Source organism: Salmo trutta, chromosome 10, assembly GCF_901001165.1.
Source record: "Salmo trutta chromosome 10, fSalTru1.1, whole genome shotgun sequence".
Lineage (NCBI taxonomy): Eukaryota > Metazoa > Chordata > Actinopteri > Salmoniformes > Salmonidae > Salmo > Salmo trutta.
In genome coordinates, this window is record NC_042966.1 from 25,702,988 (window position 1) to 25,730,741 (window position 27,754).

A 27,754-nucleotide genomic window follows, 5' to 3' on the forward strand; every position below is an offset into this window, starting at 1 on the left:
GTACTTTCTTGTACAGCTTTGACAGAGCTACTGGTAGTGGTGGCGCTTGCTTGCGCGTGCAAATTCAGTACACACAACATTATATAGTAGAACTGTGTTATTTGACTTGTCAAATTAAAAGCTTATTTAACGAGTCAAATAGTGTTATTGTCAAATAGTGTTATTTGACGTGTATCTTTTTTGACACGCAAAGACCCAAACGGCGTTCCATAGTGTGTCGTGAAGCTAATAGCTGTGACGCTATTACTGTGTAACTCTAGTAGGGCAACATCTGAAAAATAGCGCACTTGGTAGTGTGTACCGGTGCTCGACCACTCGCGAAAGCCAACAACACCTACGACAGAGAGAACGGTTGATTGCCAAGGGCAATGAATGCCATTATCTTGGCATTAATGGATTTCACATTTGAGTTGTCTTGCCCCCCTCCATCCAAGGTTCATGAATTAATTCAATCTCTTCGTGAAACAAATTCTTAGTTTTTATAGTGTAATTGTTTCTTGCCTAACGTTAGAACCATTAGCGGCCTTATTCTGTTTTTTAAATGACTATTGGCAACCTACTGATGCAACAAAGCCTCCTTCACTCATGCTGCCAAACATACCCTCGTAAAACTGACCATCCTACCGATCCTCGACTTCGGCGATGTAATTTACAAAATAGCCTCCAACACTCTACTCTGCTAACTGGATGTAGTCTGTCACAGTGCCATCTGTTTCGTAACCAAAGCCCCATATACCACCCACCACTGCGACCGGTATGCTCTCGTCGGCTGGCCCTCACTACATATTCGTCGCCAAACCCACTGGTTTGCCAACACCCACTTTGGCCGCCTTTCCTTCCAGTTCTCTGCTGCCAATGACTGGAACGTATTGCAAAAATTGCTGAAGTTGGAGATAAAATCTCCCTCACTAACTTTAAGCATCAGCTACCTGTGTGGTAGGTTGCGTGTTATGACATATTATGTTAGCTGTTATGACATATGACATGGTTATGACCATGTCATAATGTGTTATGACGCTGGGTATCAAGTAAAGTGTTGCCAACATTTTTTCAACAGAATCGACACCACCGATCACCCGCACAGTTCACTTTCATTGCAGCCACATACAAACAGCATCATCACTTTGCTCATTGTATAATTCCTTTGCTCATGTAAGTGCTCTCCTCACCTTTTCCCATCGCTTGTGGACTTCAGTGGGGAGTAGTGAGTGAGTGCCCACTTCTGGAGGATGGAGAGATTATTGGGATGGAAACCCCTATGACCTCTCTCTCTGAGCTGACTGACCAACACTCAGATGGTATTATACTGACCCCTACTGGACACTGGGGCAATATTCAGGTTGAGTTTGGAACATAACATAAGCTCACTTTGAAAAAATACAAATTTCTGACACAAAACAGGTGAAGTAAAAATCATTCATTAGACCAGATAAAGAAAATAATCTGCTATCTCCTCATCAGATTACAAAAATAATATATGGATTGGTGGGAGTACAGAAATGCATCTATATATTTACATAATACACAAGTAGTGGTGCACATAGTCTCTTTAAAAATAACTCTTGCATAGAAAGTCCAGGATCAGCAAACCAAGAGACAAGCCACCAGGGGGGAGAATCATACATGCAAAAGCCAGACAATCTCAGATGTAGATTTCATGGCCCAGCTCGGGGGCATACACCTGGTCCTGCTTGGGGAAGTCTAAGGCAGGGACACCTTTGACCTTCATCTTCCAGACCCCCTTCCTCTGTCTGTCCTGGTCCTCCCTGGTCCTATAGCATCCCTCCCCCTGCTGATTCAGTTGGTGGTTCTGGACCCTGAAGTACTCCTCCAGCTGGGTGTCTGTGTGGAGCCTGAAGGCCCCACGCTCCCTGAGTGAATTAATAAATAAACTAACAAATTAATTAATAGATGGATAGAAAAAAATCAAGAAATACTTCAAAATTAGCTTGGCAACATAAAGGCATACCATCATAGAGATCTTATAATGTATTTGTTCTATGTGTAATTCTATGTATATCATACCTGAATGGGTCTAGAGGGTTGTACTGGCTAATGGTCTTATTGGGCATCTCAAAGTCCACATGGCGTCCTGGCCGCTTGCTGCTCACCTTCATGAACATGCGCTGCGGGGCCTGGACATTCGACTGGGCAGTGGTAGTGAATGCCCCCACCTTACGCACCGCTGGACCCGCTATACCACAGGCGGTCTGGGGCCTCTTCTTCTCTGGCTCGGGGCGCAGCGTGCGCTGGGTGGAAGCTGCGTGGCTGGTGTGAGGCCGCATCACAGCTGGGGAGGGACTGCTGGAACAGACTTCACGGCTGTCGAGGGATTGCCTCAGGTTGAGATCCAGAGTAGGGGTCATAAGGGAGACGTAGGTCTTGGTCATGCCATGTTGCAAGACCTGGTGGCTGGGTCCTGCTGGGGCCTTCTGTGACTGACTCTGGGGGCTCCGTTTTGGGGTTGTAGGTGGGAATGGTGAGGCGTGGGGCTCTGGATCCATCCCCTGGACAGGTGGAGGTAGAGGGGAGCCCCAGGCGTCTCGTACCCGGGCATTGAGTTTCATGTTGGCCCCGGCCTGGTCGCTTCCCTGCAGCTGGTGGGTGGAGTTGACCTTGAGGAGGACATGCTGAGGGGTGATGGGCTGATGGGGGCCCCTCTTCTTCACTCGGTCTTTCACTGCTTTCTCGCTGCGCGTCAGCACGCACTTAGTCGTCACAGACAGCTCCCTGGCTGTGAGAGGGGGCATATACAGTTGATTACAAGGAACAATAGTAAACATGCACTTTGTTATACAGCCATAAGGACTATAGTCTGTCTCGTTTCTGTCTCTCTCAATTATTATTCTATTATGTTCAACTTCTATTGCATTCCATCCTATCTCACCTGAGCCAGTGGTTTGGCTCCTGGGCGTGTGACTGGCCCTGCTTTGGGAGTCCTGGCTGTGTCCGCTGACTGGTCTTCCAGGAGAGATCGCCGAGGGGGGCTTGGTGATGAACTCTGGCTGCAGGTCAATGTAGGCCCGGCTCCTACGGTGGCCCTGAAGCTCACTCCACATGGCCGGCCTCATAGACTCCTGCTGCGCAGCTTCGGAGAGCAGAGAGACCACAGAAATATAATTAGTAGAACGAGGAAAAAGGGTCTCAGATCATGGCAATTTGACTGCATCCTCATGGAAATTATATTTCTATGTCAGAGACCTTGATAAAGTATAGTCACAGCAGGATGATATTAGCCTAGCCTGGTGGTCCAGTCTGTTTGCGCTTTATCCCATGCTCTATGTTCTGTAGACCACTATTATATGGCTGTTATGCCATACGTACATGTAACAATGAATGAATACCTAGGTGTCTGCAAACAGAAATAACAAACTATTTCAGAGCAATATTCAGAGTTTTGTCTGGCCATAGATGAGAGACAGGAGATAAATAATGAGGGTAGAGGAAGGTGTCTGGAAAGACAAGGGGTTAATAAAAGCGAGCGATAATGGAGCGATATTCAGGTTGAATTTAAGGCTAGCAGTAGGCTAATCGGCCACCAGACCCAAAGAAACACTCACCCTGTGCTCGGCGCATGCTGGGGGCTGATAGAGAGCGTGCGTGGTGGGACAGCTCGGGTCTCTCCGGCTTCTTGCCCTCACGGTCGTAGATCTTACGATTGGACGAGCCCATCTGTGTCATGCGCTCAGCCCGCACATAGGAGTAGGGGTACTTGTTTTTATTGAGCATGCTTTTAAGAGTACCCCTGAACTCGTTAAAGAACTCCCTCTCGGTCAGCACGGAGTAGTCCCAGCGCACCCTGGTGAACTGGTAGATCAGAACACTGGTCCCCGTGTTCACCACCATACTGGGAGGGAGAGACGGAGGGTGGAAAAGAAAGAGAGGAAGAATAACAAAGTTATGACTATAACTACTGTTCCCTGAAGGAGGGAAATGAGAGGTACAACATACTATGGGGAGTTGCACTCCCGTGACTTCAGTTGAAGGATCTCAATGTAATCCGCGCCTCGCTGGAAGCCCCACCTTCCAAAGGTGATAAGCGTGAGACTCGGATTCATTCCTTGAATTTAATACCGCTCTTCACCGAGCCCAGGAACGGGTGGCGTGTTTCCAAACAGATGTTGTACGTCATTTCCCTCCCCCAGGGAACAGTAGTGATAGTCATAACGTTCCCTTTCAGTCAGTCAACTTCGGTACAACACACTGTGGAGAAATAGAATCACGCCCCATAACGACTCCAACAGGTACTAAATTAAACAGCCCATGGCCGACCACTCAGACCTGCCCCCACAAGATGTGGCACACTGGGAGCAGTGACATCCAAGCGATAAAACCTCACAAAAGTCTGTGGTGATGCCCAACTCGCCGCAGCACAAATATATAAATCCTATAAATCCTATAGTCAACCCTTTAAACAACAGCCAAAACGCTGGCAGGGCCCTGGTGGAGTGCGCACGTACACTGCTAGGTAACCCTTGCTGCTTAATGCAAGGGAGCCTCCACAATCCAGCTGGATAAAGAGTGCCCTGCCACAAACTGGATTAGCAAAACAGACAAAAAGCTGGTCACATAACCGGACATCCCTGGTCCGTTCAATGTACGTGCATAACGCTAGCACAGGACATAGGGCATGTAACCTCTGTTGCTCTTCAGAACCAAAAGGAGGAGGCGAAAAGGAAAATGTCTCAAAAGCTAAGGATCTATAAGACATAGCCATGAGGTTCAGGGCAAAGGCCGCATTTAGACGCAACGTCACCTTAAGAGTCGTCTTGGGCGAACTGAGTACAGAAACGATGTACGAATGATGCGTGATAGACCCCAACACGTTTAGCTGAGGCCAAAGCCTCGGGCAAGGTTTTACAGGAGAGGATCTTCAGATCCACAGACTCCAGTGGTTCAAAAGGAGGCCACACACAGAGCATCCCAACCCAAATCCCAAGTTGGCGGAATAGGTTTAAAAACCTGCATGAGATGGCGCACATTCTTTAAGAACCCGCCAGGACACAAGCCCTACTGTGGCGCCATCCATTTCCACATGACACGCTCAAATAGACGCCATGTACACTTTCAAAGTGGAGAATGAATGACGCTGCTCTGAAAAGGAACAATTCCTTTATTTTGGGACCAAAGTAGAGGTCTGTGCAGGACCGATTTCTTCCTCCCGCATCTTTTCATACTGCACCCGCTGGCTTTCTGTCTGACTACCATGCACACATCCAGCCCTCCCGTGGAAAAAAGGCGCCCTTGCGGACAAATAGTAGTAATCATGTTCGAAGGTAAACCTCTAGCCGCAAGATTGGACATCTGAGGGGCCAAGCCCACAGACCCCACATTTCTGGCCGAGGGTGCCAAACCTGCCTGTGCGCCTGGAATAGTTGATCCCTGCACAGCGGGAGTTGCCACGGGACCCTGCCCAATAGGCAGCCGATGTCCGCGAACCATGGTTGCTTGGGATACGAGTAGCATAAAATTCAACTACAAGCTGTGGCGGATGAATCAGAATTATTTGGGTAACATAGATAATTAAGATGTTTTATTTGTATAATATGCTTATGTGAGATACTTGTCATTAGAAAGTGTCTTTGGACTCTGGTGTCTTTCAGTTGCACGTTTCCCTTAGCTGGGGCTCAGTCACTTGGGGCCCAGAGAGGGGAGAGGTCAGACTTGTTTTTTACATGTCTCTGTTGCTATTCAGAATATCAGACAGGGAGGAGGACAGAATGAAACATTGTCTACGTATGGGTGTGTGTGTCTTACTGAGGATGGGCCTCTATGAGATAGCACTGACAGAGGAGATTTATGGTGTATTTTGATAAGAACGCCTAAAAAGCATTCCAGAGGACATGAGCTAATGGTTTTGTACTATACCGTACCAGGGAGGGACGGTTCTAGGGAGACCAGACACCGGTCTATGCAATGACTGTTGATATAGCAGTTGCTGTCTGCTGTGTTTTATAGATATCTTTCATACAAAACTTAACCTTTGTGAACTGTTCCTAAGATTTGTGGTTCGTCATGTACGTTGAAGGGGTGGATTCTTGGGTATAAAAAGCTCTTTGTACTGTTGTGTAGAGACCTTCCTTTTCAATGGTTCATTCGAGAATGAACCATTGCATTATTGAAGGTCAAAGTGTTTTTGCAAAAGTATCTTAATTATTAAAGATGTAGTAAACTCGGACGGGTGTGTTTGTAACTCTCCTCATTTGGTAATGCAGAAATTAGCCACCACAAAGCCCTCCAGGAGCACCCTCCCCAACGCTCGGCTTCCTCATCGAGAAAAACTGACGACAATGTGTGTTTCGTAAATATATACGTCGGCCCTGCCGAAAACCACCCAGGGGTGTAGCCTCCACTCCTGAGAGAGGGTGACATCTGGATAAAAGATCTGGACCTGAGCTAGAGACAATCGAGGACATGCATCGCCCAAAGGGAGAGTATGTATGCACTGATCTCCAGCAATAGGGAGTGAACCAAAGTTAGGAGGGAGAGAGGAGAGAGACAGAGTCTCTCCGGGATCGTTGATGCACGCCACCACTGACATATTGTCGGTTCTGACCAGCACAAGCTGGCCCGACAAAAGCAGGGAGAAGCGCCAGATACACTGTTAGGACTTCCAGGTAATTGATATGCAGTGCGCTCGGCACCAGGGTCCATGCACCCCGAATAGAGTTGCCTTCGTACAGCTTACCCCACACACAGCCCATGGGAGACCCCTGACAATAGCAGAGGGTCCCAGCACTGGGCCATGGCCCATAGGCATGACAGGGACACCTGAAGCAACCAGCTTAGGCTGCAAGATGCATCCAGGTGAGTGGCTAGCACACAGCTCTGGAAGGGCCCCATCAACAACAGCCCCACGGGAACGACTTCCATCACAGAAGCCATCATCCCCAGTAGGTGTAGGCACTGACGAAAACGCACTGTGTGCCTCAGATGAAATTTGGCTAAGCAGAGTTGGAACCTGGACACCCTCCGTGGGGATAGAAAAGTGCAATAAGCATATTAGTCTAGCTCGAGACCCAGAAACGGAATGTGAGATGGAGTGAGACAGCTCTTTTTCAGGTTTCTTATGAAGCCTAGAGACTGAATACAGGAAAGTAGCATGGATGTGTATAACACTGCTTGTCCCCTCGACTCCGCTGCCACCAGCCAATTGGCTGTAATAGCCAGCGGCTCATGAGCATTCTGAGTTTGTGGACTCTGAGGTGCTTTTTGAGGGCACGTACTGTAGGTCGAAAATGGGACGTAAAGTCCAGTCCCTTTTCCGAACCAGGAAATACTGGCTGTACCAGCCAACCTGGATCTTCGACAGGAACCACTCAGATTGCCTGTTTCTAGAGACAGGAGGATATTTCCTCCCTCAAAACGGGTGTTGAGGCCTCGGTAACAGTTGACGTGATGCCCTGCAGAAGCATGGGGGACGCACAACAAATTGTAGCCAGTACCATGACGTCACTGTTCGCATGATCCAGGACGACACTGCGCATGCACGCCATTGGTCGGAGCAGACAGCGAGCCTCCTGTGAAGTGCCATCTGAAGGGGCGGAACGCCACATTGTGGACTGGGAGAGATTGATTATTTTTCCATTTCCACCACTCTTGACAACCGTGTGTCTGAACGTGGAGAAGGGACACTTTCCATCAAACTCACATGTGCGAGAAACAAAACATTTGATATGCATGAACACTGAAACTTGGGGTTGAAAAAAACGGTGTTTATGTGCCAAGGTTTGCCTAAAGCCCGGTCCACCCTGGGTACAAGGGCTACGCTGGTCAGTGATGTACCCCTATTGGCAGTGCCGGCTGGCACCCAGCGCTGGTCCGCACAAATAAAAAATACTTTATCATGGAGGATACCCAACCACAGTCAAAGGTACAGGCAACAAAAGCACCTTGTAACCTACCTGGTAATGGGTCAGACAGCTCTGAAAAATGGACCCCCTTCTTTGGTAACAGAGAGGGGAGATTCGAAATAAAATAAAATTCCCAGGAATAAAAAGCATTGAGCTGGAGAAAGACAACTCATTTCGGGGTTTATATGAACCACAGAGACTGTGTGTGGCAAAATAGCATGGTCATGTCCAACCCTGCTTGTTCCCTCGACTCTGCTACCAACCACCAATCGCCTACAGGGCCCATAACATGCATCACTAGACACCTCATAGGGACTAATGAGCTACAGGCAGGAATCAGCAATGTTCCCGGGGCCACCCATATGTGACCCGGGAGCACGCATGACGGTAAGTCGCTTTGGATAAAAGCGTCTGCTAAATGACATACAGTGCATTCGGAAAGTATTCAGACCCCTTGACTTTTCCACATTTAATTACTTTAAGGCCTTACTCTGAAATGGATTAAATAGCTTTTTACCCATCAATCTACACACCATACCCCATAATGACAAAGCAAAAACAGGTTTTATAATTTTTTGCAAATTTATAAAAAATGTATAAACTGAAATATCATATTTACATAAGTATTCCGATACTACTCAGTACTTTGTTGAAGCACCTTTGGCAGCGATTACAGCCTTGAGTATGACACTACAAGCTTGGCACACCTGTATTTGGGGAGTTTCTCCCATTTTTCTCTGCAAATCCTCTCAAACTCTGTCAGGTTGGATGGGGAGCGTCGCTGCACAGTTATTTTCAGGTCTCTCCAGAAATGTTTGATCGGGTTCAAGTCCGGGTTCTGGCTGGGCCACTCAAGGACATTCAGAGACCACTCCTGCGTTGTCTTGGCTGTGTGCTTAGGGTCGTTGTCCTGTTGGAAGGTGAACCTTCGCCCCAGTCTGAAATCCTGCTCTGGAGCAGCTCTGGAGCAGGTTCTCATCAAGGATCTCGCTGTACTTTGTTCCGTTCATCGTTTCCTCAATGCTGACTAGTCTCTCAGTCCCTGCCGCTGAAAAACATCCCCACAGCATGATGCTGCCACCACCATGCTTCACCTTAGGGATGGTGCAAGGTTTCCTCCAGAGGTGACGCTTGGCATTCAGCCAAATAGTTCATCAGACCAGAGAATCTTGTTTCTCATGGTCTGAGAGTCCTTTAGGTGCCTTTTGGTAAAATCCAAGCGGGCTGTCATGTGCCGTTTACTGAGGACTGGCTTCCGTCTGGCAACTCTACCATAAAGGCCTGATTGGTGGAGTGCTGCAGAGATGATTGTCCTTCCTCCACAGAAGAACTCTGGAGCTCTGTCAGAGTGACCATCGGGTTCTTGGTCACCTCCCTGACCAAGGCCCTTCTCCCCTGATTTTTCAGTTTGGTCGTGCAGCCAGCTCTAGGAAGAGTCTTGGTGGTTCCAAACTTCTTCCATTTAGAATGATGGAGGCCATTGTGTTCTTGGGGACCTACAATGCTGCAGAAATGTTTTGGTACCCTTCCCCAGATCTGTGCCTCGACACAATCCTTTTTCGGAGCTCTACGGACAATTCCTTCTACCTCATGGCTTGGTTTTTGCTCTGACATGCACTGTCAACTGTGAGACCCTATATAGACAAGTGTGTGCCTTTCCAAATAAATTTACCACAGGTGGACTTCAATCAAGTTGTAGAAACATCTAAAGGATGATCAATGGAAACAGGATGCACCTGAGCTCAATTTTGAGTCGCATAGCAAAGGGTCTGAATACTTATGTAAATAAGGTATTTCTGTGTTTAAATTTTCATACATTTGAAAAAATGTCTACAAATCAGTTTTCGCTTGTCCTTATGGGTTATTGTGTGTAGATTGATGAGGAAAATAAATAATTGAATACATTTTAGAATAAGGCTGTAACGTAACAAAATTTGGAAAAAAGGAAGGGGTCTGAATACTTTCCGATTGCACTGTATATTATTATAATATATTACATATTATGAGCCACCTATGGGAGAGGGGTGCGCCTTGTGGACAGAAAGGTAATTGCCCAACTTATTTCTCCCATCCTGGTAAGATTGATATGCCCCCTGAACACCATGAACAGAATGGAATTTGGGGTACCAGTGGGGCATTATACATGGACAAGCTTCCAATACATGAGACTGAATAGCCTGCATTAAGCCCGGGCCCTTATGGGCACAGAGTAGAGGTCAACCGATTAATCGGAATGGCCGATTAATTAGGGCCGATTTCAAGTTTTCATAACAATCGGTAATCGGTATTTTTGGCCACCGATTGGCCGATTTAAAAAAAAAATAATAATTTTCACCTTTCTTTAACTAGGCAAGTCAGATTAAGAACACATTCTTATTTTCAATGACGGCCTAGGAACGGAGGTCAAGTGCCTTGTTCAGGGGGGATTCGGGGATTTGTTTTTGCAACCTTCTGGTTACTAGTCCAACGCTCTAACCACCTACCTTACATTGCACTCCAAGAGGAGCCAGGCTGACTACCTGTTACGTGAGGGCAGCAAGAAGCCAAGGTAAGTTGCTAGCTAGCATTAAACTTATCTTATAAAAACTATCAATCTTAACATAATCACTAGTTAACTACACATGGTTGATGATATTACTAGTTTATCTAACGTGTCCTGCGTTGCACATAATCGATGCGGTGCCTGTTAATTTCTCATCGAATCACAGCCTACTTCGACAAACGGGTGATGATTTAACCTGTCTGGGAACCACCCTAGTCAACAGCCAGTGGAATCGCGTCGCGCGAAATACAAATACCTCATAAATGCTATAACTTCAATTTCTCAAACATGTGACTATTTTACACCATTTTATAGATACACCTCTTTATAATCGAACCACGTTGTCCGATTTCAAAAAGGCTTTACAGCAAAAGCAAAACATTAGATTATGTTAGGAGAGTACCCAGCCCAAAATAATCACACTGCCATTTTCAAAGCAACTAGCATGCATCACAAATACCCAAAAACACAGCTAAATGCAGCACTAACCTTTGACAATCTTCATCAGATGACACTACTAGGACATCATGTTACACAATACATGCATTTTTTGTTCGATAAAGTTCATATTTATATATAAAAACAGCATTTTACATCGGCGCGTGACGTTCAGAAAATATTTTCCCTCAAATGCTTCCGGTGAATCAGCGCTACAATTTACAAAATTACTATTCAAAAACATTGTTAAAATGTAATATTGTCATTCAAAGAATTATAGATTAACATCTCGTGAATGCAACCGCATTGCCAGATTTAAAAATAACTTTACTGGGAAATCACACTTTGCAATAAACGAGGTGCTATGCTCAGAAAAATAGGCTAGGCGATACAGGTTAGCGCCATCTTGGAACCATCTAAAATCAAATATACTATTGTAAATATTCCCTTACCTTTGATTATCTTCATCAGAAGGCACTTCCAAGAATCCTAGGTCCACAACAAATGTAGTTTTGTTCGAAAAAGTTAATAATAATTTATGTCCCAATAGCTCCTTCTTGTTAGCGCGTTCCGAAGGCTACTCATAATGTACTGAAGCGCGCGGGACTTGTCGTCACGAATGTGCAAAAAATATCTATTTACGTTCGTTCAAACATGTCAAATGTTGTATAACATAAATCTTTAGGGCCTTTTTCAATCAGAGCTTCAATAATATTCAAGGCGGACGATTGCATTGTCTTACTAAACGTTTCGGAACGAAAGGGTACCCACGGGCGCCTGTGTCATAGTAGTAATGGCCCTCCCCCTATGACCAACTTTCCAGGCCTCTGGTTCGGTCAGTTTTTACCGGAGAAGACGCAAACCACTTTGTAAAGACTGTTGACATCTAGTGGAAGCCTTAGGAAGTGCTAAATGAATCCTAACTCACGGTGTTTCATAGGTAAAGTGTTGAAGGTGATTCCACAAATCAGATTTCCACTTCCTGCATGGAATCTTCTCAGGTTTTGGCCTGCCATATGAGTTCTGTTATACTCACAGACACCATTCAAACAGTTTTAGAAACTGTAGAGTGTTTTCTATCCAAATCTACTAATTATATGCATATTCCCGTTACTGGGCAGGAGTAGTAACCAGATTAAATCGGGGAAATTTCCGAAAAAAGCACTGTCGTTGCACCAATGTACCTAACCATAAACATCAATGCCTTTCTTTAAAATCAATACACAAGTATATATATTTTTAAACCTGCATATTTAGTTAATATTGCCTGCTAACATGAAATTGTGTCACTTCTCTTGCGTTCATTGCACGCAGAGTCAGGGTATATGCAACAGTTTGGGCCGCCTGGCTTGTTGCGAACTAATTTGCCAGAATTTTACGTAATTATGACATAACATTGACGTTTGTGCAATGTAACAGGAATATTTAGACTTAGGGATGCCACCCGTTAGATAAAATACAGAACGGTTCCGTATTTCACTGAAATACAGATTCGACCATATTAATGACCTAAGGCTCATATTTCTGTGTGTTTATTATATTATAATTAAGTCTATGATTTGATAGAGCAGTCTGACTGAGCGGTGGTAGGCACCAGCAAGCTCGTAAGCATTCATTCAAACAGCACTTTCGTACGTTTTGCCAGCAGCTCTTCGCAATGCATTGCGCTGTTTATGACTTCAAGCCTATCAACTCCCAAGATTAGGCTGGTGTAACCGATGTGAAATGGCTAGCTAGTTAGCGGGGTGCACGCTAATAGTGTTTCAAACGTCACTCGAGACTTGGAGTAGTTGTTCCCCTTGCTCTGCATGGGTAACGCTGCTTCGAGGGTGGCTGTTGTTGATGTGTTCCTGGTTCGAGCCCAGGTAGGAGCGAGGAGAGGGACGGAAGCTATACTGTTACACTGGCAATACTAAAGTGCCTATAAGAACATCCAATAGTCAAAGGTATATGAAATACAAATCGTATAGATAGAAACAGTCCTATAATTCCTATAATAACTACAACCTAAAACTTCTTACCTGGGAATATTGAAGACTCATGTTAAAAGGAACCACCAGCTTTCATATGTTCTCATGTTCTGAGCAAGGCACTTAAACGTTAGCTTTCTTACATGGCACATATTGCAGTTTTACTTTCTTCTCCAACACTTTGTTTTTGCATTATTTAAACCAAATTGAACATGTTTCATTATTTATTTGAGGCTAAATGTATTTTATTGATGTATTATATTAAGTTAAAATAAGTGTTCATTCAGTATTGTTGTAACTGTCATTATTACAAATAAAAAATGGTTTAAATCGGCCGATTAATCGGTATCGCCTTTTTTTGGGGGGGTCCTCCAATAATCGGTATCGGTGTTGAAAAATCATAATCGGTCGACCTCTAGCACAGAGGGCTCTGGAAATGGCTGATGTAGTACCCCGTTTACCATAACAAAACGTGGGGGCACTGCCATCACAGTAATGTTTTTGCAGAGTGGCGCACTGGTTGCTCAGACCTGTGCTAAGGCCCCTCATTCCAGGGTTACCCGAGCCAGCGATTTGGGGGCTGCTTCCTAATTGGAGGAGCCCGGCTTTCTCCACTCCTTCCAACTTGAATTTGAAAATAGGAATTGGGTTGCCTAATGCCGGGGGAACACTAGCAAGCTTCATTCACTGGAAGTGAAAAAAAATGGTAACCAACGTTAGCCAGGATGTTCTTTAGTCTAAGCTAGGCTAGCTAGCATCTTTGACCGCAGCACCGTCCATTTAGAATAACCAAACGACTTAACGCTACGTATACTAAACAACAGAGCTACCCAAGCAACTCCATCGGATGCAGGAATAGCTAGTATAAGCTAGCTCTCCTCGATGAGTTAGCTAACCTGGCTAGCACGCAATGCAGCGCTTGTTAGCTAGCCTGGTCTCAAAAGTCTATGTAGGACTGGATCACCGAGGTGGGACCGGACCCTTCATTGACAAGTCTGGGAAGAAAGGGCAAGCAGTGCTTGACCGAGGCAGACACAGGCGGTGGCGGGGTACCCACCAAAACTGGCCACCCTCTCTCTTCGAGTAGCCTCCCATAACTGGCGACAGAGCATACTGGAGTCAGGTTGAGAGCGGGCAGCCAATGCACACACCACACTCAGGCAGACAAAACATTTGCTCTGACCAAAGAGCCAATCCATCTCCGCATCCCACAACTCAGACAGACGAGGTACGGGCACTCGGGAGAGGAAGTCACTATCGGAAACACCAAGCCCCCTTAAGAATGCTACATGATTGTTAAGAGTATCTGTTCGTGGACTAGTAGGGGAACAATGCCAGCCATCCCCTAGTCCTTCACACAAACTGATTTGAGCATTTTTTGCCATCTTATTAATTGGTATAGCCAGGCCAAGCAATCCGTCAGGCGTGATTTTACATCCTTCAACCGAAGTCGCAAGAGTGTGACTCCCCATAGTATGTTGTACCGAAGTTGATTGATTGAAAGGGAACCAGGAGGGGCAGAGAAGAGAGGGGATGTCTTAAAGACATACGCTTCTGGGTAAAATCATGGTTGCCAAAGTAAAAATTAAATGAATGATTACTCACTTGTTGTTGTGTGGGTGCAGGGACAGTACAATACTTACTTGTTGCTGTGTGTGTGCAGGGACTTGATAGGGCTGTGTTGACCCCCAGCCTTGATGACTCTCAGGCAGTCCCCTGTCAGGAAGTTGAAGATGCGGATCTTCCCGTCCCCACAGCCGGTAATGACACGCAGGAAGAGGTAGATCAGCGCCAGGACCTCCCTAGAGGATGACAAACACACACACACTCACAGCATTCAACGAACCTCAAGATAAACCAGTCAAAAACAGTACCAAAACGAAAGTACTTGTTATTTTTTGTATGAAATTTTTTTATGCTCACTTTGGATGGCGATAGGTCATCAGGTTCTTCTTTATGTCACAGTTGGTGCTCCAGGCCATGACCTGTCCATCAGAACCACCTGACAGGATGTGCCACTGGTCGAAGAACAGACACTTTACAGAGCTGTGGTGGGCATCGATTACCTGGAAGACAACTCAGGGACTTTGGTGAGGGAGGACAGTGTCAATTTCACTCAAAAAACATTCAAATCGAAACCTACTGAAATGGGAGACCCAATTCCATGTACCCTTGTTTGAGTTTACTGTACATATTTTCTTCTGACCACTAGATAAGACTCCTGAAAATATAGATATGGATTCCTTTTGTGTAAAAGGTCAATGAAGACATTGACATGACATGACAGAGTACAGACCATCTTACCTTGAGGAGTGAGGCGGTCTCCATACCCCACATTTTGACCAGCCCTTTGTCACAGCTGCTCATCACTAGAGCCTTGTCTATCTTCACACACAGGATGGGGTTGTGGTGCCTAAACTTCAGCTTCTCATAGCAACGCCCTGTCTGCAGGTTCCACACTGCCGTGGAGGTGAAAGCACACAAAGTTACTAACACACAAAACAAGGTTGATACATTTTCAAGGAAACTGCCTGACATGCTGACTACACCAGCCACCAAACTATATTAATTAGGGGTCGAAACACACATCAAATATTCATAGACATTTATTTTTGTCATGGGAGATGAACATTGGGTTGTCATTTTACCTGACATACGTATATGTCAGGTAAAATTATTTTTAGCTGGTTCTTTTTAGCTGGTTCTTTGTAGAATTTCGACCCGGAGTCATACAAAATCATGTGTTTTTCTACTACAACGATTAATCCACAGATAAAAAGGGAAACCTAGCTAGTTTTTAGTTAGTTATCTTTAGTTATCATTCCTCGTTTGTCTTTCAAGCATCCACGTGGGTTTGTATCTTCCTGATATCCAATAAAGAGGGAACTTGCAGCATGTGGAGCGTCTCACATAGAACAATTTCTATTTTAGTGCCTGTCTATGCAGATGCTCGTTCACACATATTGAGTGTTGTGGATGACATTTTATTTAATAATTTATGTGTAAACGCTCACAACGTGGCCGGTGAGGTTTACGTGTGGCACTTACTTACCTTTGACTTTGCAATCATTGGCCCCTGAGACTAGACAATTCCCATGCAGGTCCAGGCAGTTGATGGTACCCAAGTGGCCACGGAAGAGCATAAGGCACACGCCTGTTTTCAGATTCCAACACCTATAGTGAATGTACAGTATATATCAAACCAGTCATTCATAAAGACTCAATAAGCATGATCACCTAAATTAGCAAGGTCAACTACAATTGACAGTAAATCACAAGTTTAGCATTAAAAACAGTCATTCTTCATCACAGTCATTGCTGTGTTTTCAAACCAAATTCAAAAACCCATAGACTTGAGTAAAATTGATCCAAACTACCAATGATGGTCTCATTGACTAAAGATGTCCATTCTAGTAATTCTATTTCTATGCCTTTACCCTCCTCCTACCTGATGCTGAGGTCGTAGCTGGCGCTAATGACCAGTCCTCTCTCCTCACAGAGCAGCAGGGCCCTGATGGAGCCAGCGTGGCCCTGGATCACCGGGGACACCTCCTTCAGTGTCAGCACGTCCAGCAGACGCACCACGCGGTCCTTGGACCCCACGGCCACCAGCTGACCTCCACTGTAGTGCACCACCCTGGAGGAGTCTTCCCTGTTGACCACAACAAAGATACATCAGTTACGTCTCAAATGGCCCCAATGCACTACTTTTTCATACGGCTCTGGTCAAAAGTTGTGCACTATATAGGGAATAGGGTGTCATTCCGGACGCACTCCCAGACTTTGAAATATAGGCCTTGTTACTGTATTATTTGCTTGCAGCAGGTGTTATAATGTTACAAAGACACTGTGGTTACCGTTACCGACCTGTCCAGCAGCACCAGAACGTTGTACACCCCACAGTAGACATTCCGCTCTTCCATCTGTATGGCTTGGGTTCTAACGCCAGCATAGATGGCCTCAAAGCCCCTCTCCTGTAAGACAGACAACCACAGATAGCCAGTACAAACGTCAGGGGATCATATCCTAGTCATCAGAATATAGAATAGAATCGTCTTCCGCTTTTCACAAGCCCCAAGAGACACACACACACGCACACGCACACGCACACACACAGGATGAAAGCAGCATCCCCTAGAGCAGTTTTGTCATCTGAGATAAGTGGTGACGTTGATTGATATGATAATAAGGTAGATACAGTAGATAGTGATGTGTTTACCTGTCTGATTTTGGAGAAGATTTCTCCGTGGTGCATGTGCTTCTCATCCTCCCTGATGGGCACTAGGACCTTGCGGACTTTGGCATATGTAGAGCTGACACCTGTAGTGTTGCTCTGAGAGTGGGAAAAAAGTCACACGGCTTTATATTAACATGTACTTAGCATGCCATGATGATAATGGACAACCTGTCATCTGTGTGATCTCTAGATTATCTTGAGCTACTTTTAAAATCAATCAATATATTTGCTAAGTGGCATAAAAAAATCTAAATCCAAGCACTTGTGTGGGTTTGCAAGCTAAAAAGCCTTTAAAGAGCAATCAATTCCTTTGAAATCGGCCTATGTGGCATTGATATTAGTCAGAAACAGTTATTCTAGTGTCAAAATTTACTACAAAGTGTAGATAGGATAATCTTGGTCACAAAGTCAGTCTCGTCTGAAACGGCATTTGGAACATCCGTGTGTCACAACGGGTAAATGTAGGTTGGGTTTTGATTTGATGATGTCCATTTACCCACTAAAATGGGGTGAACAGCTGCAGTATCATAGACAGTGAGACAGACCTGCCCAGCACAAAACAACACGTTGCGCATAAAAAATAAAAATAATATATATATATATATATATATATATATACACTGCACTAAACACCTTAGATTTAATATTACACAACTAAAACATCCTTGCCAAAAATGTCAAAATTCATTACATATTTCTTCAGTTATCTTCGATGTTTTGTGAAATAGGCTTATGCATGGCATCTAGTGTGTGATGGGGACAAACATTATTAACCAAATGCAGAATCGGTCAGGAAACACACCTCCAAGACTGAAATCTTGTTTTCCTAATGAGAAACAGAAAAACACAAGTGCCAATCGGCATGTTCAGTCACTCTTTAATGTGTGGGCTAGATCATTATTGAAATACAGCAACATGTTTCATCAAGGTGAAGGCGTTAGCTGAAACGCGTTGGTGTATTTTAATAATGAACTAGCCCACTCATGAAAAGCTTTTTAACTTGCAAACCCACACGAGTGCCTTGACTTGGATTTTTTTATGCCACTTATCAAAGATATTGAGTGTTTGATTGATTTTAAAATGGCTCAAGATGCTCTGGGGATCATACCGATGCACACATTAAATCTAAATCAAGTGGTTACAAAATGTGGCACTATGTAGGGAATAGAGTGCCATTTGGGATTTATTGAGATGACTGCATAGTGGTCACCAGTTAGCATAGCCATAAAGTTCTAAAATCTGTTTGGAAACCTAACCATAAACTTAATCACACTGCTAACCTTACTAAACCTTACCTTAAATGCAGACCAAAAAGCACACCTTTTCTTTTACAATATAGACAATTTTGACTTTGCAGCTGTCCCATCTAGCGAAAAAAACGATCAGTTCTGCCTTAAGGGCAAGACTCACTTAGCACTTATTTGTAGTTATTCTTTTTCCATTCGCTTTTTTAGTACTATTCCCCTTCAAGACCAGCTCCTGCTGCTTATTTTTCTTCAATAATTAATATCTTTATTGTCCCGAATGTTAAAAATCTGTGTCATTGGTGGATTTAGAGTGTGGCATTTTAATAGTTACAATACAGTACCTGCATCAACATAGCTTGTTTCTCCACCATCTTCTTGGCATTAAGGTCCTCCTGAGTGTCTTCCGTCAGGTATCGCCAGTGTTGGGAGACATCCCTGCAGCTGTTCAGAGAGGTCTTGTCTAGAAGACCTGAAACAAACAGCTTCTGCACTGAAATCTTTGAGGGTATGACGACAAGCAGCCATCCCTCAAAGGTTACAGCAGTCCATACTGTAGATCTAATCGATATGTGGTCCATTGAAGGACGACTACTGGAGATTATTCATAACAGAATGAGAGAATTCGGATTGAAATTCTATTCCGTCTGCACCACGGAAACCTTGGTGATGTCACAAGGCGTTTCGTGTTTAAAAGCATAGAATGAGAAAATTATTCAGAGATAGTGGTTCAAATATTGAACAGTTGTTGAAAAGGTAAATGTCTTTTGTTTGAAAAATAGAAAACTATTATGGTATTTTAAAATTATTCTTTTTTTTAATATAAGAATTGGACCATCATTATGCAAATGTAAATGAAGGCTACATAACAACATTTTAACGACACCTCCAAGGGAATTGTTGTACCGATTGCTAAGCAAAGGTTTGTTGTTCTTCCATCTCATCAATATCCAGGGAGAATAGCTCAAGGTATGAAGCAGTTAAGGAGAGGCATAGAGCTTTAAAAGGGTAGCCTTGCAAAACAAAGTCATCACCATGGCATAGCTATTTAGCCCTGATATGTTTCTCTATGGGGCTAATTCAAGGAAATGTCAACAGGTACTTCAATCTAGACAAAAGGAGACAGTGCAGAATATACCGCTGTCCCTGAACAGAGCCAGATAAACACTGTGCATATCAGGTGGCATAAGGGGTCAGCGAAGTGCACATGCACAGGTTCACTTCTGCACACACTGAATCTGCAATATGATCGACCATATAAACTAGCAGCTAGGGAAGGTATGGAGTAATATTAAGGTAGTCTCAAGGTATTGCTCGCCTGAGGTAGAGTACCTCATGATAAGCTGTAGACCACACTATCTACCAAGAGAGTTTTCATCTATATTTTTCGGAGCCATCTATTTACCACCACAAACCGACGCTGGCACTAAGACTGTACTCTACGAGCTGTATAAGGCCATAAGCAAACAAGAAAATGCTCATCCAGAAGCGGCGCTCCTAGTGGTCGGGGACTTTAATGCAGGCAAACTTAAATCCGTTTCACCTCATGTCACATGTGCAACCAGAGGGAAAAAAAACTCTAGACCACCTTTACTCCATAGTAGAGGTCGACCGATTATGATTTTTCAATGCCGATACCGATTATCAGAGGACCCAAAAAAGCCAATACCGATTAATCGGACGATTTTTAAAAAATTATTTGTAATAATGACAATTACAACAATACTGAATGAACACTTATTTTAACTTAATATAATACATCAATAAAATACATTTAGCCTCAAATAAATAATGAAACATGTTCAATTTGGTTTAAATAATGCAAAAACAAAGTGTTGGAGAAGAAAGTAAAACTGCAATATGTGCCATGTAAGAAAGCTAATGTTTAAGTGCCTTGTTCAGAACATGGGAACATATGAGAGCTGGTGGTTCCTTTTAACATGAGTCTTCAATATTCCCAGGTAAGAAGTTTTAGGTTGTAGTTATTTTTTATAGGACTATTTCTCTCTATACAATTTGTATTTCATATACCTTTGACTATTGGATGTTCTTATAGGCACTTTAGTATTGCCAGTGTAACAGTATAGCTTCCGCCCCTCTCCTCGCTCCTACCTGGGCTCGAACCAGGACCACATCGACAACAGCCACCCTCGAAGCAGCGTTACCCATGTAGAGCAAGGGGAACAACTACTCCAAGTCTCAGAGCAAGTGACGTTTGAAATGCTATTAGCGCGCACCCGCTAACTAGCTAGCCATTTCACATCGGTTACACCAGCCTAATCTTGGGAGTTGACAGGCTTGAAGTCATAAACAGCGCAATGCATTGTGAAGAGCTGCTGGCAAAACGCACGAAAGTGCTGTTTGAATTAATGCTTACGAGCCTGCTGGTGCCTACCATCGCTCAGTCAGACTGCTCTATCAAATCATAGACTTAATTATAATATAATAAACACACAGAAATACGAGCCTTTGGTCATTAATATGGTTGAATCCGGAAAGTATAATCTCGAAAACAAAAGTTTTTTCTTTCAGTGAAATACGGAACCGGTCCGTATTTTATCTAACGGGTGGCATCCCTAAGTCTAAATATTCCTGTTACATTGCACAACCTTCAATGTTATGTCATAATTACGTAAAATTCTGGCAAATTAGTTCGCAACGAGCCAGGCAATGAACGCAAGAGCAGTGACACAATTTCATGTTAGCAGGCAATATTAACTAAATATGCTGGTTTAAAAATATATACTTGTGTATTGGTTTTAAAGAAAGGCATTGATGTTTATGGTTAGGTACATTGGTGCAACGACAGTGCTTTTTTAGCAAATGCGCTTGTTAAATCATCACCTGTTTGTCGAAGTAGGCTGTGATTCGATGAGAAGTTAACAGGCACCGCATCGATTATATGCAACGCAGGACACGTTAGATAAACTAGTAATATCATCAACCACGTGTAGTTAACTAGTGATTATGTTAAGATTGATCGTTTTTTATAAGATAAGTTTAATGCTAGCTAGCAACTTACCTTGGCTTCTTGCTGCCCTCGCGTAACAGGTAGTCAGCCTGCCATAAAGGCTCCTCGTGGAGTGCAATGCACGGCAGGTGGTTAGAGTGTTGGACTAGTAACCAGAAGGTTGCAAAAACGAATCCCCCTGAACAAGGCAGTTAACCCCCGTTCCTAGGCCGTCATTGAAAATAAGAATGTGTTCTTAATCTGACTTGCCTAGTTAAATAAAGGTGTAAAAAATATATATATTAAAAATAATAATAATCTGCAAATCGGTGGCCAAAAATACCGATTACCGATTGTTATGAAAACTTGAAATCGGCCCTAATTAATCGGCCATTCCGATTAATCAGTCAACCTCTACTCCATACACAGAAAAAAGCTCTCCCTCACCCTCCATTTGGCAAATCTGACCATAATTCTATCTTCCTGAATCCTGCTTACAAGCAAAAACTAAAATAGGAATTACCGATGACTCGCTCAATATGGAAGTGGTCCAATGACGTGGATGCTACACTACAGGACTGTTTTGCTAGCACAGACTGGAAAATGTTCTGGGATTCATCCAATGGCATTGGGGAGTATACCACCTCAGTCACCGGCTTCATCAATAAGTGCATCGACAACGTCCCCCCCACAGTGACTGTACGTACATATTCCAACCAGAAGCCATGGATTACAGGCAACATCCGCACCGAGCTAAAGGCTAGAGCTACCACTTTCAAGGAGCAGGACACTAATCCGGACTCTTATAAGAAATCCCGCTATGCCCTCAGACAAACCATCAAACAGGCAAAGCGTCAATATTGAGATTGAATCCTAAGCGTCAATATAAAGACTGAATCCTACTACACAGGCTCTGACGCTTGTTGGATGTTTTTTTATTTTATTATTTATTTAACCTTTATTTAACTAGGCAAGGCTTACAAACTATTACGGACTACAAAGGGAAACACAGCCGCGAGCTGTCCAGTGACACGAACCTACCAGATGCGCTAAATGCCTTTTATGCTCGCTTCGAGGCAAGCAACACTGAAGCATGCATGAAGCTGTTCCGGACGACTGTGTGATCATGCTCTCCGTAGCCAATGTGAGCAAGACCTTTAAACAGGTCAACATTCACAAGGCCGCGGGGCCAGACGGATTACCAGGACGTGTACTCAGAGCATGTGCGGACCAACTGGCAAATGTCTTCACTGACATTTTCAACCTCTCCCTGACCGAGTCTGTAATACCTACATGTTTCAAGCAGACCACCATATTCCCTTTGCCCAAGAAAGCTAAGGTAACCAGCCTAAATGACTACCGCCCCATAGCACTCATCTCAGCTTTGAAAGGCTGGTCATGGCTCACATCAACACCATCATCCTAGAAACCCTAGACCCACTCCAATATGCATGCCGCCCCAACAGATGACGCAATCTCAATCGCACTCCACACTGCCCTTTCCCACCTGGACAAAAGTAACACCTATGTGAGAATGCTGTTCATTGACTACAACTCAGCGTTCAACACCATAGTGCCCACAAAGTTCATCACTATACACCATCATTAAGTTTTCTGATGACACAACAATGGTAAGCCTGATCACCGACAACGATGAGACAATCTATAGGGAGGAGGTCAGAGACCTGGCAGTGTGGTGTCAGGACAACAACCTTGCCCTCAATGTGAGCAAGACAAAGGATCTGATTGTGCTACACAGGAAAAGGAGGGCTGAACACATACCCATTCACATCGACGGGGCTGTAGTGGAGCGGGTTGAGAGTTTCAAGTTCCTTGGAGTCCACATCACCAACAAACTATCATGGTCCAAACACACCAAGACAGTCGTGAAGAGGGCATGACGATACCTTTCCCCCTCAGGAGACTGAAAAGATTTGGCATGGGTCTCCAGATCCTCAAAAAGTTCTACAGCTGCACCATCGAGAGCATCCTGAGCGGTTACATCCCCACCTGATATGGTAACTGCTTGGCATCCGACCGTAAGGTGCTACAGAGGGTAATGCGTATGACCCAGTACATCACTGGGGACAAGCTTCCTGCCATCCAGGACCTATATACTAGGCGGTGTCAGAAGAAAATTGCCAAAGACTCCAGTCACCCAAGTCATAGACTGTTCTCTCTGCTCCCGCACGGCAAGCGGTACCAGAGCGCCAAGTCTAGGTCCAAAAGGCTCCTTAACAGCTTCTACCCCCAAGCCATAAGACTGCTGAACAATTAATAAAATGGCCACCCGGACTATTTGAACCCCCCCCTTTGTTTTTACACTGCTGCTACTAGCTGTTTATTATCTATGCACAGTCACATGTGACAAATACAATTTGATTTGATAATAGCTGCTGATAGCAGTATTCTTCATGTAGAATACTTGAGAGGGGGATATGCAGTGATGTAGTAGTAAAAAAAATAGGTGAATTAACTGATCACCGGTCACGGTGAAAAAAGTTATGCTCCCTATACTTTCAATGTATTTTTTCAGCAAAACTATGTTTAGTTGCATTTACCCTCCACTACACATCTGAGGATAGATATTCTCATGTAACACCACAGAGTCCTTTGAATGATAGCTTAGACATGTTTTGGGGGGGTAGAGGGTGGGGGGGTGCATGGTGGCTCACCTAAAATCCGCTTGGCAAGATGAACAGGGAGACCCCGGATGAAGTCTCTGTATCGGCAGACCCCAGACAGAGAGGTGGAGGACCGAGGGACCACCATCAGAGCAGGGTCGTCTGAACAGGTGGAGTCTGTGTCACTATCCTCCTTCACCACCCCCTTACACACACTGCCAAAGCCCTGCAGGCCTTCAGAGGTAGGGCTGGCACCCACCACCGCCCATGGAGCTACATGGAGTTGGCAGCTCTTGGCTGAAAATAAAGAAACACAGTGAGGTAGAAATTCATAGTGGACTGGATATGGGGAACTTTGAAGAGTGCATAAACATTTGACCAACCAAAATGTCAACGATCATTGTAGTCTACTTCGATTACAATAATAATAATTTATTGGGTGCTTATATTTGTCCAATTAATCAAACATGACATTTTTATCATAACCATTCAGTAACACAGGTACCCCCACTGCAGGAGCAGACTGGGACAAGAATTCGGCCCTGGCATTTTATCCACACCAGCCCACATCAGCTCACCATTTTGTTTGCCTCCCAGTCTCAGCATCTTTTCTGCTGTCACTCTGTGCTTCTTCCTGGTCTCTGTCTGTCTGCTTATTAACCATTATATGTTCTACACCTACCCTAAGTATTAATTACTATTACAGGGCTCCTAACGTCATCCCCAAGCTATTGCACACTGAGCATATACAGTAAGTCTGGGATATCAATGATTCAAAGTAGGCCTTAGTGGGAGTGAATTCTATGGGAGTGACCTACGGACTAATGTATTTGTCATCATTTCATTTTAGTGAATCACATGACTGCATGTGATTCACTAACATCACAACATTTCCCATTGGTATCACTGGGTAAATTCAATCAATTGAATTTACCACAGGTGTACTCCAATCAAGTTGGAGGATGATCAATGGAAACAGGATGCACCTGAGCTCAATTTCGAGTCTCATAGGAAAAGGGTCTGAATACTTATGTAAATAAGGTATATCTGTTTTGTTTTTTTAATACATTTGCAAAACTTTCTAAAAACCTTTTTTTCACTTTGTCATTATGGGGTATTGTGTGTAGATTAATGAGGGATTAAAAATTAAGTAATACATTTTAGAATCAGGCTGTAATTTAACAAAATGTGGAAAAAGGGAAGGGGTCTGAATACTTTCCAGAATGCACTGTATATATAAAACAAAATGTGTGTACATTTCAACCAGCCCACCCAACTAAAAAATTGTCCAGCCCATCTGGCATATGCCAGAATTGCCAAATGGCCAATCCAACCCTGCCCCACTGCCCTTACAGGTTGACCATAGATAAGCCTACCGTTGCTGACATTCATTCCTGATGGCAACAAAACACAAAAACATTTCTAACAGCAACACTCACAGAGCTCTGGATCATGGCATGTCTCCTGGCCTCCATCGATTGTGTCGATGTCAGTTTCATGGTGCATGTTGACAGCGTCATAGAAGGAGCTGGCCCAGGTGAGGAGGTCCAGGTCTGGATGACCCTCCTGAGAGTTGAAAGAGTGGGTGGATTCTGGGATAGAGGAGGTGTCATCCTCATGATCCTCATCCTCCAGCACTGAAAATAGAGGTTAGATTATTATGGGTTAAAAATACATCCAATTTTTCAAATTAGCCTACAATTCATAAAGATAACTTTCACACTTTTGCATGGAATATCATTTAATGTGTGGTCATTATATAGGCTGCAAAGGTGCTCAAATGAAAATTAACTTAGTGGAGGACGTCAGTAAGTTGTCATAAAACTAATTCAAATCAAATGTTATTTGTCACATCCCCCGAATACAACGGTATAGACTTTACCATGAAATGCTTGCTTACGGCCCTTCCCAACGATGCTGAGTTTAAATATATATATATATATCATAAAAAGAAAAATAGTAAGACAAGAAATAAAAGTTTTTATATTATATTACAGGGGTTAGTAGTATAAAGTAAAAATCCACCCAAAACCACTCATTCCTATAATTTACAGTGTTGCACAACACTAATATGTGACAAGGTTGGTAGCAACGTGAATATCGTTGTGGAAATCTGTTGCAGCTCAAGTCGACTACAACACCCACAATGCAATTTTCTCTCTATGGGCTGGCGACCTGCATAGCAAGCGTAGCTACATACACAATAATACCAAAGTCAATATCGGCATGTGAAGTTGCTAGGTAGCTGTAAAAATCGCCTACAAATTGCACTGCACTATCAATTTAGGAGTCTACAATATCCCCATGTTCAACCTGCAGATATGTGCGTCAGAGAGGAGTATGATATTCGCAATGGCACCATGAAATGCACCCTGGACTGAAGAGGCAGACAACCTGGAGAAACGTTAGACCCTCTTAAATTACACATTTCTCGAGGTAGCAATATCACAAAAATGGCTCATTCGAGAGAAGTCGAACTCCCGCATTGTGACATCTGCCAGTATTGAAATCTGACATGTATGAAATAGGTTTTTGCGATAAGTCGTATTCCTATTAACTTCCAGTGTAGTGAGAGTGGTTTTATCGCAATACTACGTCATACCAGCCGAATTTCTGCATACTTGAACGACAATCGCTCACATACACATGAAAACATGAAATGACCCAGGGAATTCACATACACATGAAAACATGAAATGACCCAGGGAATTGATAGAACATCGCTCAGAGATGCACAAACACATAAAAAATGGGTGAATCTTTACTAAAGTACCTGTACCGTTAAGTTGGAGGAAGGCCCGTTTAGCTCTAACTATAAGCACACTTGTCAAGTTTCCAAGCATGTGAAGAAGCCCTGTATCGCAGAGGGAAAGAATTCCTAAAAGATAGTTGGATTTTGTCCAGTGGTGGCTGCGACTGAACCAGTCCCAAGTGTCAACCATCTCCATCCCAAGAAGTTTGGTGTCAAGCGCTCGGTCCTGGCTCCAAGTGGTCATATCTTCTGAAACACTTGACTTCTGTCGTGACCTGGTATAGGTGAAATCTTTCCCAAATGTCACTTGCAGTACTCTTTGGATGGTTTCGAGAATCTCGACACTTTGGCACCGCACGAGAATGCCAGTAAGGAATCTCCTTTTGGACGAGTCCCCTGCGCGCGACATCCACTGGGTCGAATCGTGGAGCTTGGAAGTGAAGATGCAAGATTGGCAATTTCCACAGATGTTGAAATCTGCATCTTCCTTCTTGCAACAAAGCCTGTCCACTGTGTCGACTCTATATCCACACTGTTCTTTTGATCCAAAGCGTTTCATTGCGTTGGTTTATTAAGCGTAGTTTAATTCCAAATCTTTTAAAAAAAAAAGGTACGTTTCCGACTGGCTGCACTGCAACCTGGTTGGAACTTCTTATCGCTGTTGCTTGGTTGTTGCCATGCGACTAGCCCAAGGGTTGCTGGTCAACTTTTTTTTTGGTTGCCTGGAAACCCGAGGTTGAATTGTATTGAATTCTACATCGGGCAGAAATGAGCGTTTGAATCAGGAAAGTTTCCTCTCAAAACCTTTACAAGCCAGAATGTTGAATAAATTTATATTTTAACGTACACTAGCGGTTGTCTGTGCGGTTGGTTGTTTTGGCGGTAGGAATGTGAGACGATATAGGAAAGTATAATCACATCAACCTTTCAAAGCCCTGGTAGTGCTTTCAAATTTCGATCATTAAGGCATGATCAGAACCATGTAAACTGCAGAAGCTCGCCAAGTATGCATGTGTCTTGTGCATGTACTATTATTTGTATCTTGTGCTCATGCTTCAGGTGACGGAAATAATATGATAACAACATAATTATACTTTCCTGTGGATATATTCTCTCATATTCCTACCGCCAAATTGACCAACCG

At 43.9% G+C, this 27,754-nt stretch overlaps 1 protein-coding gene across 2 annotated transcripts; it reads right to left on the reverse strand.

Moving 5' to 3' along the window:
* Positions 1-1,402: 1,402 nt before the first annotated feature.
* On the reverse strand, positions 1,403-27,125 carry fbxw10 (F-box and WD repeat domain containing 10). 2 transcript variants are annotated; one of them, XM_029765062.1, is made up of 15 exons: positions 26,638-27,125; positions 25,298-25,495; positions 23,910-24,155; positions 18,629-18,756; positions 17,023-17,136; positions 16,671-16,777; positions 16,252-16,455; positions 15,856-15,977; positions 15,108-15,262; positions 14,727-14,869; positions 14,447-14,605; positions 3,561-3,847; positions 2,888-3,088; positions 2,026-2,734; positions 1,403-1,871 (listed from the first exon to the last, which is right to left on the reverse strand). In XM_029765062.1, exons 1-15 carry the CDS (start codon positions 27,017-27,019, stop codon positions 1,643-1,645), a joined length of 3,384 nt encoding a protein of 1,127 aa, XP_029620922.1. In that variant the 5' UTR covers positions 27,020-27,125; the 3' UTR covers positions 1,403-1,642. The 2 variants fall into 2 exon arrangements, with proteins under 2 accessions (XP_029620922.1, XP_029620921.1); XM_029765061.1 differs by having other exon boundaries at positions 26,632-27,125.
* Positions 27,126-27,754: the final 629 nt, after the last annotated feature.